This window comes from Pterocles gutturalis, unplaced genomic scaffold, assembly GCF_000699245.1.
Source record: "Pterocles gutturalis isolate BGI_N339 unplaced genomic scaffold, ASM69924v1 scaffold18301, whole genome shotgun sequence".
NCBI lineage: Eukaryota > Metazoa > Chordata > Aves > Pterocliformes > Pteroclidae > Pterocles > Pterocles gutturalis.
The window spans coordinates 11384-23880 of record NW_010098248.1 but is presented as its reverse complement, the minus strand read 5'-3'; the positions used below and the strand labels follow the sequence as shown (position 1 = coordinate 23880).

At 39.4% G+C, this 12497-nt stretch overlaps 1 protein-coding gene across 1 annotated transcript in view; it reads right to left on the bottom strand.

Moving 5' to 3' along the window:
• JAKMIP1 (janus kinase and microtubule interacting protein 1) overlaps window positions 1-12497 on the bottom strand; it is a gene marked incomplete at both ends in the record, with an annotated part of 70672 nt that overhangs the window by 53024 nt on the left and 5151 nt on the right. The window contains 2 exons of the mRNA XM_010072391.1: window positions 1225-1338; window positions 2027-2236. Of these exons, the coding sequence (XP_010070693.1) occupies window positions 1225-1338; window positions 2027-2236 (324 nt within the window). The remainder of the gene's footprint in view (window positions 1-1224; window positions 1339-2026; window positions 2237-12497) is intronic.

Sequence of the window (12497 nt, the reverse complement as noted above, 5' to 3'; positions counted from 1 at the left end):
GGGGGGGGGGGGGGGTGAAATACCCAAACAACAAATACTCAGCACCTAAACAAAGTAGGAAAAATAGCAAACTATACTCAGGGTAAAACGCATGTTCTTCTTACCCCAAGAAACTTAAATTGTTAATGCGGAATCAATTTTGTCATATGAAAGGGCAGTTTAGGCTATACAGCTATTTAAAGAGGAAAAGTTTAAAGAAAAAGACACAACTATGTTCTGAATTCATCCAATTTCAGTCTAGTATTGTTCAACTGACTTCACTACTCCAGATTCAGCCAAGATGTTGGACAAGAAAATTTTAAAATTTAGCTCTTCAGTAATCACTGAGATATCATAACTAAATTAAGTCCTTTTATCATAAAGCAAACCTTCATATCTCCACACGAAGTCTGACAAAGCAAAGAGGAAGATGTCAATGCTTCACTCGCCTGTAGGACTGACACATGGCAGGAGTGCACTCCCCTTCTGCCTTCACCATACATAACAGCATTATTTTAGAATCAGATACATAGGTTGCATGGGAGAGAATTTCCATCTGATTAGAATGAAAAACTTTTTCTTCTTCCACTAGAAATAGGGCATTATATGAGGACATGTGTAAAAATTATTGTTAAAACTCACCTCCCATTGCAGTCAATGGGATTTTTACCATTAACCTCAGTACAAGCAATTAAGCAGCGATGCAGGCTAATAAAATCCATTCTTAAAATTCTTGTCATATCCTTTTTTTTTGTAAGTTACTGTCACTCTCATAGGATAATTTCACCTACTTAAGAGATTTCCCTTGAGAAATGGCAGATTTTTCATCTCCAGCACAAGAAAGCTTTTTAACTCCTAGCACAAGGAGTGACATAAGCATGTCACATAAACACAAAACCAATGTCAAATTTAAAAAAGGTTAATACAGCAATTTAAGTGCATAGATTATGCATGTTTTACGCAAGATCATTACACAGTGCCACAGGCAAGCTACCAGCCAATTTGATTACAATGACCCCAAAATAAATTTATAAAGTTTTATTTTTCTGGAACAACAGAGATTCCATCCACGTCTTTTATGGTCACAAAGTGAATTTCTACAGAAATCTTTGTTATATTTAGAATCCATTGAGGCCAAGCAGGACTAATTTGTAAATTATTTATAGTACTGACTTTCCAACATCAAATCTTTTACCATAAAGATGCCCTCCCAGTCACCATCTGTGTTATTACTAATTAATTTACCAGTTCATTTCTTTCATCTGCTAAGAGAGTATTTCTGTCTTCCAGCTTCCTTATTACAGCATTCAGTTCAGCGATTTTTAACTGAAATCTCCGCACATCTCGTTCATCCAAATGCTGCTCCTTTACATCAAAAACATATGGATATATAAAATTACCTTTTAAAAATATTTTACTATCCATAAATTTAATATCATGGTTTAGCAAGTGGATTGTGTAAATTTAAAATAAACTTTTTACATCAATATCTGGAAAACTTATTTTAATTAACTGAGACACTGAACAATAACATCCTGTGGAAATGTTACATGATATATTACATGAAAAGCATCTACTTGTGAAAAATATGCAAATTTTAACAATCTTTTTAAAAAAGTTAGATAAATATTTCACCTACTACTGGTTACTTCTCACCAGATTTCTTACTATCAGCTAAAAGTTAAAAAACCTAGTGCATAGGACACAGATTAAAATCACATGGCACAGTTTTTGAAAAGTATAGAATCTTTTGCCATTGGTTAAAATAACTCCTAAAGTTACGAAATAAATAATTAAGAAAATAATGAGATCCACAGCTGATGTTCACAATGTAAATCCTAAAAGTTCTATATCCATAGATTTTTCAACATTCTTTGAAATTCAAGAGATCCAAGGATTTTCTAAATCACCAGCAAAACAGTGCAGTGCAGGGCCACTTACCATGAATTAGTCCTTGCAGTATTGAAAAGTAACCACAAAACCAGTGTGAACACCCAGGCAGCAATTATCTTGTGCTGAACATCTGAAGAAAACACAGTTTTCTTACCGGGCTTCCCATCAGTTCAGTGATATCCCCAACTCCCGCAGGAAGCTCTCTCTTAGGACTACTGTGGTATCGTTCTGCCTCCTTCACTTGGACAAGCTGTTCATCCAAAGCCTCTTTCTGCAGGAGCAGTTTCTGTGTATGGCCTGCCTGGACACCAAGGTCTTTCTCCAGAGCCAGGATCACTCTGTCTTTGCCTTTTATCTCATCCATCTGGAAAGAAATAAAGCAAGAAGGAAGTTTCTGTAACAACTCCAAGTGTTCACTGCGTGCATAGCCACAAACTTGCAAAAACAAAGTTCTGTTTCTCTCGGAATTATACCAGCAGCCAAACTGTCATTGCTAGATAGAAGATATATCTCCTCTGAAGCCCTTCCCCTCCCCTTATACAAGTTTCAGCCTTCACTTTATCATGAGTTTACTCAGTGCACTCTCAGCTCAAAAGACAAACAGAAATAGATACAAACATACACTGAAACAGAATACATAGCCACTGAAACCATCCACTTCATCTGAGGATACACACTTCTATAAGCAGAAGAAAAATCTCCTTTCACGGTGCTTCAGAGAAGAAACACAGGGCCAGTATAGGATAAAACAAACACATTCTTTAAAACTCACCTGAGCTTTGTTTTAAAGCGTGAGCCATACACATTTGCCCCATGTTGACTCCCTCTGTATCAGTGAAAATTACATGTGGTGAATCTCTTCACAGACTTTTACAAATTAGCAGCATACACACATACATTTAAACTTAAAATCTTAAGCATACCTATGTATTTTATGTGCCCTTGCTATAAGATTCAAATGAGGACTAGTCTTTGTGTAGAAGGAAAAAAAGCAAATGCACACAGAGCATTAGAATAAAGGCTAGGAAGAAACAGTTTTTAAACACCATCTATGGTTACTGAACTGTGTTGTTCATACATCTTGATATCAAAAAAAGCACACTGCTAGCAGTGATCTATTGCAGCTCTCACAGGATTTGTTCCTCGCAACATCAGGGTTAAATTCACTTTGGTACTATTCCAAATGCTAGAGGAAGTGACAATCTGCAGCAGTTACTATAGAAACAGATTTCTTAATGAGAATGTTAACCATTAACAATATATTTATTGGAACTGTGCTATATCTCCTTCAGTTTACTGAATTGTTTTGTTAGCCAACATAAACCCATGGAATTTTGAGAATAAGACTACAATAGTCTTATTTGAAAAAATAAAATAAAATAATGAACTTGTTAAATCATACATTTGTTGCTTGTTATAGTCCTATATCCACAGAAGTCCTTTTTATCAGCTAAAAGTTAAAAAAAAAAAAAAAAAGGAAAAAAAAAAAAGGAAAAAAAAAAAAAAGAAAAAACCATGGTAGAAGTAATTTATAAGTCTGAGTGATGTACTGAATTAACACAATCAGATTGTATGAGCCAAAATAATAATTTGCTACTTCAGGATTCTTGCCTTACTCTTCTCACAGTCTACAAAGCACACAAAATTAGTTTGTGTACAGAATCTGAGTGGCAGGAGACAGACCTGTCTGAACCAAGTCAAGTCATAATTGGAGATAAAAAGGTCTGATCTGAAGTCAGTAAGCTGGTCTATATTGCTTTTAAGTCCCAAGTGGAACTGATGAAGTTTGGTTCTGATGGAGATTTCTTTCCTGATTTGCGAAGGTTCCTACATTTCAGCTCCTCACCCAGTGAATAGGTATAATACTTTCCAGTACATTAATTCAGGTTTATGAGACTTTCAAGCATACCAAAAAGGACTTGCAGGAAAAGAATGTCGTTTTTATTAATGGAAGAATTTGCAACATGCAGGGTTTCAGAGGGACTGTGCAGTGAACAGCAATGACAAAAATTAAGCAGCTGCCTCATTCACTGAATGCTATCTGTCATGGACATTGATCTATCAGGGACCTCTTGGGAGGAAAAAATGTAATGTAACTAAATACTCAGGACAGTTTCGCTTTCAATTTCACAGGTGTTCACACTGAACATCTACGTACTTGAGAGAGAAACTTGGCCACACAAGGCATACATTTAACTGGGAAGAACCGAGGTTACACAGGCAGCTCTGATTTTAGTTACCTGATTAGTAGCACATTTCATACACTTCATATTCTCACAATTTAAATGGTAAATGAAATGGCATAGGTGTTTAAATTGGAAGAAAAAAGAAAGCAAGTCTCGGTACAGACTGCTACTTGCTGAATAGCAGAACAGATCTTTTGAAACAGATGTGATCCCTGTAACCCTGCCCATGTCACCCTTCACGCACACTTCCATAGATCAGAGCACACAAGCTCACACACATGAGAAAGAAATGTCATGAGAAAGCGTGGCTTCGGGGTGGAGATTAGGGGAAGGTGATAAGAAGGCAGAATTCCTCTGCTCTTCCTGCTGGTGTTTTTTCTACCATAAAATCTACATGTGGTGAAACTTTCAGAAAATAAGAAACACCCCATGTTTCAGTCACATAGAAAAATCTTTGAGATGCTGATAATAATTGAAAATAGCATTATAATAGCAATGACTGCATATCCTTTTTTTGTTTTGGGCTTATATTTTAAGTTACAGGAAGGCACCTGAGAATCTCTTACCCATCTAAACATATGCATGTGTGCACACACACACAGAAATACACAGAGCATTGCAATAGCGCTTATTTTTTATAAGCACAAAGTAGCAGCAAGAAGAATTTCTAAGCAATTTTGCTCAACTAACTTATTACAAACTGATAAAGATGAATGGAACTGCAGCAGTAATGCCTCTACCTTGAGTTCTGTTTCAGAAGCCTGGAGCACAACACCATTCTCCTTTCCTCAAGGGGACAGTCACACCTTTGATTTCTCCAATGTAACTGCATCAACCCAGCCAATGTCTCAATTTTCTTAAATTTACCCCAATGCCTGAACCAAAGTTTTAACATCTTTCTTCAGACTTGCACACTACAGAGCAAACTTGCTCATCCTTCCTGTCTGCTTTCTTACCAAAGAGTACAAATTATTCCAGAGAGGGGAAAAAAATAAAATTAAAAAAAAAGGAAGAGAAACATTTTACAGGGATGCAGCATCTCTCAGTTCCACATGGGAGAGATGGCAGTTCAAGGGGCAGGCAGGCAAAGAAAGAGGAGGTACAAGACTAGGAAAAGGAGAGACATGGTTTAGGTTTAAACTGAACACAAGCCGACAGAGAAGAAAGGTCAACCACGCCCAATATACTTTAGTTTAGCTTAGTCTTATATATTCTAATAGTCATAAAAGCTCACACAAAGTCTCCATACCAGTTCTGTACCACTGCAGAGCTACTCTTTCTTGAATTCCTGGCACATTTAGTTACACAAAGAAAAAAGTTGGCAGCATAAAGGGAAACAGACTTAGGTAATTGGGCTATGTATTACGGTCTTTATTTTAGTGGGGAGAGGAGTATCTTCCATTAGGTAAATGAAAATCAAAATGGATTAACCTGTGTTCCCTGCTGTTTGCTATTTTGATCAAATATATGTTGTGGAAGCAACACTGTCATAGCCAAGATTTTCTAGGAACCCACATGGTCTAAAAGAGAAGAAATAATTTTTATTAGACCAAGTGACAAAGTTGGAAAGAAACGAGTTTTAACACACCAAAGCCCTTCAGCAGATTAAGAAGCTGTATGCTTAAAAGCTTGTCAATTTTTCCACCTATGTAAGTTTGCTTTTCCCATAAATGTTTCAGTCTCTCTCTCTCTATATATATATGATGTGTATACGTACATGTGTATGTACATTCACAAACACACAGAATGTACCTATACATGTATATATACACCTGCATATACACACACACATTTTGAGATATTTTCCAATTGTCACTTATGACTACTGTAGACAAGCTGAACATCATTGGCTTTTAAGTGAAATAACAACTAGTGGTCCCCTCACGACCTCAGGTTTAAAGGTTTAACCCTGTATTCTATTACTACAATGTTAATTCATCAGACAGCATCCAGAATTTGTTACTTTACCACACATAGCATTCCTTTCTTTTTCATGCTTCTTAATGTCCATTTTACATCACTAAGAAACCATCCCTAAACTACTTATCACATACATACATAAGTTGTCATCTTTAATTCTGTTCTTCCCCAGGTGCAATCTGATTACATGTAAAGACTCTGCCTATCAGCTCTAAAATCTATACACAGAAGTAAACTTTTATGTGAGTTCCTATATCATTGCAACATTCTCCTTTCTGACCTTAAATATTGTCCTGCCTGCTCTGCTCACCATCCAACATGAACGCTGCTGTTAATGATGCTCTTTTCAACCACAAATCTCTCATCTCTGGATTCTCTAAGCTGTTCTTCTTTTTCCTACCTTGAACAACAACAAGAATAAAAGTGAGTCTCATTTTCGAAAATGTTCACAGCCTAACTGGAGTCCATTCATCCCTTATCTAATATTAGGGTGCTATGTCTCCTCCCAAATACCAGCTTGTCATATATGCACTCATGCATTTTCATGTTTTCTCCCATGCCACTGTTCCTGCTTGAATGGACACTTGAGAAATATCCATCTAGTTACCTGACTGACCTTCCTCAAATTCCTCTTATTATCTCTCCATTTCCATGATATGTCTAAAGTACAAAAGGAAACAGTGAAACAGGATACCTAAACTAGCAAATCCCTGAGAACCTAAGACACAGGAAATACATTACAGAAATATAGGAATTTTTCTACTGGAAATGATGCAGGCATGTTAAGGCCAGCACTGAGATGAAGCTAATACACCTGGATGGATCACTTATCATCTGATTATTCTTGACCTGATTCTGAGCAAGCAAATGCCTTTCCATCATGGTCCTCAGCCCCTCATGGTCCAGGGAGCATGGTGCAGGGCCTGCAATGCTACGTACCTGTAAGAGGTTTCTGCACCTGCGGCACAATGTACCTGGGACAAGCAACACTTGGCAACTGAAAGCTGAGTGCACTAATCTCCTCTCCTGGTTTTGGGCTGGGACAGAGTTAACTTTCTTCATGTGAGGCTAGCATGAAGATATGTTTTGGATTTGTGCTGAGCAGAAGGCTGATAACATTCTGATGGTTATAGTTGCTGCCAGGACAGGCAAGGACTTTTCAGCTTCTCTGCTGTGCCAGTGTCTGCAGGTGCAGGAGAAGCTTTGAGGGAGCCTAGCACACAATTACTGGCTTAGGATTCAACTTCAGGTCTAGGACTGAGACCCAAATTGGCCAACAGTCTATTCCATATCATGCGCATCATGCCCAGTACATAGATGAGAATCTGCCCAGAAGTTCACTTTCTGGGTTGCCCCCTCTTGGGGTCATCTTTCTCACTCTCTTGGTTGGCTCTCGGTCTCTCATACTCTCAGGTTCTTAACTCTTTTCCAGGATTGTGGTTTTGGGACTCTACTCTGGGATCATTAGCCAGGAATGGGCTGAGCCTTGGTCACTGGGTGGTGAGCAGTAGCACTGTGTGTCACTTATTTGTATATTTGTATATCATTATCATTACTATTTTCAGTTTTATTGTAGCTTAGTTATTAAATTGTTCTTATCTCAACCCATAAGCCTCTTTTCCCTTTAAATTGCCTCCCCCATCCCCAGGAGCAGGGTGAGTGAGCGGCTGTGTGGCATTTGCTGCTGCTAGCTGGGTCACCTACCAGCTTTTGTGTATTCCTCCCTGTACTGCTATTCATTTGAGATCTCTCATTAAGATACAAAGGCTAGAGACCATCTTTTCTTCCAACATATTTAGCACAATGGGATCCCAAACCATGCTTTGGGCTCACAGGTATTATGTTAAATCAAATATATTATCCCAGAAATTCCTTCCAAGTGGCTGCTTTGTTTTCAAATCTGTTCTCAGCTTAAAACAAATTTGCCCACTTTTTGCAGCTACACAATACAACAGAGTCACATGATCTCTTCCATAGTCTTAAAGCCTTTTAGAATAGCCACATTTGTCCCTGTGCAATTCAGCATGGTACAATTCAGTACAAAAAGTCTGTGACAGGAAGGCAGTGGAGCAACATGAGGTTAGGACACACTTTCAATTACATGCTTTGAGAATAAAAGTAACAGAAATACCCTCTGAAAGAGGATTTTAGAGAAAATAAGATCATCCACAAGCAGCTGTGGAGGGAAATTACTGAGAAATCATCTTGCAGAGCATAAGTAACTCTGGAGCTCTTGGTTAAAATTATGGCTTTCTAAGGCATCATTTCTTAATTAATGGGTTTTGTACTGTCAAATTTTAGGTGTTGAACACAGCAATTACCTGCATTATATCAATGAAGAGCAGAATTTGTAGCCTCTGTTAAAACTATACAGTTTCCCAAGAACAAGTATCTAACCACTTCTTAACAGCTAAGAGAAATGAGCAGAAGTAAGTGTTTTAATAATATTTATCAAACATGAAAGAGAACCAAGCCAGCCATTGGAAAAAGTATCCCCCTGCCAATTATCCCACATTTCAATAGCTACAGTGAAAGAAAGTCAGAGGAACTTTAGCCTCTCACAAAGTTGAAAGAGAAATTCCCAGGGAATTAAAAGCTAGATCTATCAAGGCAGTGACATACTCAGTTTTCAAAGTGGAAAAAGCCAGCTGCTGCATTACCAAGTGTGAGGCCTGCCTCTCTACTCATCCTTATCAAAGTTATCTCCTTACTAACTGCAAAACAAAATTCTACAGTGTTCTCCACAAGAAATTTAATTAATCTTTATACTAAATATTTGACACTGAAAATAGGGATATTTTGACAGGATTGCTAGTTACTAGGAAAAACAAAAAGGAGATGCTACTAAAATAAACAGCTAAAGATAGAACAAAATGGAATTAACACCTTTTACATTTATAAAGGGGCACTAAGACCTAAGAACAACATCCCAAGCTGAAAGCCCACCTGGAGGCAGGAATTAAGATATTCCTGCATTGTGTATTGCATTCTGTACACCAGACATGGCCACCTCTTTAAATAAATGTTTGCTGCCTATTTAGGAACCTCAGGGGAAGACGAAAAAAAGATACCAGCCATCCAGTAGAGAAGTAAGCATCATAGACACAGGTAAATGGGACTTATTCTTCATTTCATGTGTAATTTTTCTAAAACAACAGTTAATATTTTAGTCCGATAGCTTTTCCCACTATTTTTTTTTAAGTGTGTAAATCTCATAGATAAGGCATATATTGAAAGTTTTGATAAATTATACAAGAAACCCCATATGGGCAGATAATTCTAGAACTTGCTGATAGGAGGTTTATCACATCTTTCTCAAAAGCAAAAGCACCTTGCATTACTGTAGCTGACTACAATTTCTACTACAGGATCTCACCTGTTACCAATTACAAGTGTTCACTGACAAAGCTACAATGGACAAGTAGTCAAAAAGATGGAAAATGTAGAAGAACTAAGTAATCCAGACTTAAGGTTTTTTTTGTCCAGGTGCCACACCATACATAAATTCTGTGTGTTTTTAATACTGTTTCATATTTTGTAAAGAGATATAAAAGTCGTATTTGTGACCTACTTACCACAATAGAGTCCTTAGAAAATACTAAGAATAAAAACAAATGCTGAGCCTGCACTATAAAAAGCTTTCATTAGATCTGCCCGATTCAGGAAAAAACAAGCCCCGGTGGGATGGTGCCCTGTTAGCTCCTGAGAGGACAAACATAAATCTTCAGAGGATGGAAAGCAAAGTATTATTTGCAGCCCTAAAATGCTGGAGGTGGTGGGAGGCTCTTTGCAGGAGATCAGCTCAGCCTTGGAATGTAGCTGAAACACGCATCTCAAACAGATGGCAAAATCCAGAGAAGCAGCCTCCAATTTGATATCAGCAGCTGCATGTGAAATACACGTGGGTTTAAGCGGCTGAGAAGAAGCATGCTACAGCAGGCTCTACCCAACCATGCACAACTGCACATGCTTGGATGATTCAAAACTCAGCTTTCCAGTCTCAAAATTCAAGATTTTGATCAGGAAACAAAACTCATGCTTATGTGCCACTGCACAAGTGAAGTGAGAAAAGCGATGCTCCACCCTTCTTCTCCGGACAGCAGAGGATCACGGAGTGCCCCTGCCAACGGCCAACTGTCCCCCTGCACCAGAACTTTCAGAGCAAAAGGTCTCTGCATCACCCTCACTGCTGAATGTAACCCAAAGATACTAATTTCACTGCCTTAAAATGGCAAAATCCTAGTCATAGGAAAGCAGAAGAAAGTGAATATCGTTAGAGAATATTTAGCCCCACTGCCACCAATGTAATTTGGGGCTTTGGTAGAGCAGTAAACTTTTGCTCCTACATTTCATGTTTTACTGAAAAATAATTGCTGAATCTCTTGGAAAGCAAACGCTTTTTATTTGGTCATCTAAATTTTAACCCTTAAAATTTGAAGACAATAACAAATTTTAATAACTTTACCAACTTCCCAGATGAAGAAATGGAATGCACCATCCCCAAATTGGTGGATGATAAGTTTGGGGAAGCTGTTACTACACCATTCAAAGGGGCTTTGAAATGTTTGATAAATGGGCCAAAAAACCCTCGTAAAGTTTGCCTAAGACAGATACAACGTCCAGCCCCTGGGAGGGGTTAAATTTCTGCAACAGAAAAGGCTGGATGCCAACTGAAGCTGGCAGTTCCGCAAGGAGGAAGGAAAAAAAAAAAAAAAAAGACAACAGAAAAAAGGAAAAACTTAGTTTCCTGGAGGGCAAGTTGGATATGGGTCAGTGGTGAGAGCTTGCAATGACTGAAGTTAACTTGATATGGAGCCAAATCCATATCCAGAGGAGGAACGTATCCAGAAGGACAGAGGAGTGATTTAGCCTTTTATTAAGCACTTGTGAAAACACACCAGGAGCAGCACAGTCACTTTTGGCTTCCCCAGCACAAGAAAAGATATTGACAAACTGGCACAAGTGCCATAAACTGTAGGAAAGTCAGTAAGACCACTGTGGGGCTGCAGCAGATGGCATTCATGGAATGGGTGTGGGAGCCCAGCTTGGTCAGCCAGCCAGAGAGAAGACCACGGGATGCATTACAACTGCAGATACCTGTTCAGCTATTTAAAGGGGGATACAGAGATGAGCAAGGCAGATATTTCTCAGGGATGCACAGCAAAAGGACAAGGGTAATAATCAAAGGTTACAGAAAGAGGAAGAAGAAAGAAATTTGACAGTGACTAGGCACTGGGGCAGGTTGTCACAGAGACCATGGATCTCTGTCTTCAGAGATTTTCAATTTGGACTAGAGAAGGCCCAGAGCAATCTGATACGACTTTTAAGGCAGCCCTGCTTCAAGCAGGACATTGGACCAGACAACCCTGAGAGGACCCTCACCATCTAAATTTTTCTATGATTGTATGATACTGCAGTTCATGTATGGAATGCCAATGCTAACTAATACACTAAGGACTTGTGGGCAAACACATTAAGAGCTGTGCAAGGTGAGAAAATACTAACTTGTGAAGGACTTGAGTTGAAATATGCTTTTGTCCTGGACTGGAACAATATAATTCTTAATTCTGAAAAGATGCCCTGATTTTTTTACCTTTAAAAACTGCTTAATCTATTAGTTTGAGTTACATTCTTCCAGGTACTGTACTGCATACGTTCGGGAAACAGTGAACAGAACAGTTCCACATTGGAAGGAGTTTTTAATTCGTGCAACTAGATTAGTGCACACTCAGCAGGTTTGCTAATGACACCAACCTGTGTGGTGTGGTCAACATGCTGGAGGGAAGGGATGCCATCCAGAGGGACCTGAACAGGCTTGAGAAGTGGGCCTGTGCAACCCTCGTGAAGTTCAACAAGGCCAAGTGCCAGGTCCTGCACATGGGTTGGGGCAGCCCCGAGCACAAATACAGGATGGGAGGAGAATGGATTGAGAGCAGCTCTGAGGAGGAGGACTGGGGGGTGCTGGTGGATGAGAAGCTCAACGTGACACAGCAATGTGCGCTTGTAGCCCAGAAGGCCAGCCATGTCCTGGGCTGTGTCAAAAGCAGTGTGACCAGCAGGTCAAGGGAGGTGATTCTCCCCTTCTACTCTCCTGAGACCCCACCTGCAGTACTGCATCCAGCTCTGGAGTCTTCAGCACAGGAAAGACATGGACCTGTTGGAGCAGGTCCAGAGGAGGACCATGAAGATGATCAGAAGGCTGGAGCACCTCCCGTACAAGGACATGCTGAGAGCGTTGGGGTTGTTCAGCCTGGAGAAAAGAAGGCTCCAGGAAGACCTTACAGCAGCCTTCCAGTACCTAGAGGGGCTACAGGAGAGATGGGAAGGCACTCTTTATCAGGGAGTGTAGTGATAGGACAAGGGGTAATGGTTTCAAGATGAAAGAGGGTAGATTTAGATTAGGTATTAAGAATAATTTTTTTCCTGTGAGGGTGGTGAGGCACTGGCACAGGTTGCCCAGAGAAGTTGTGGGTGCCCCATCCCTGGAGGTGTTCAAGGCCAGGCTGGATGAGCCACCCG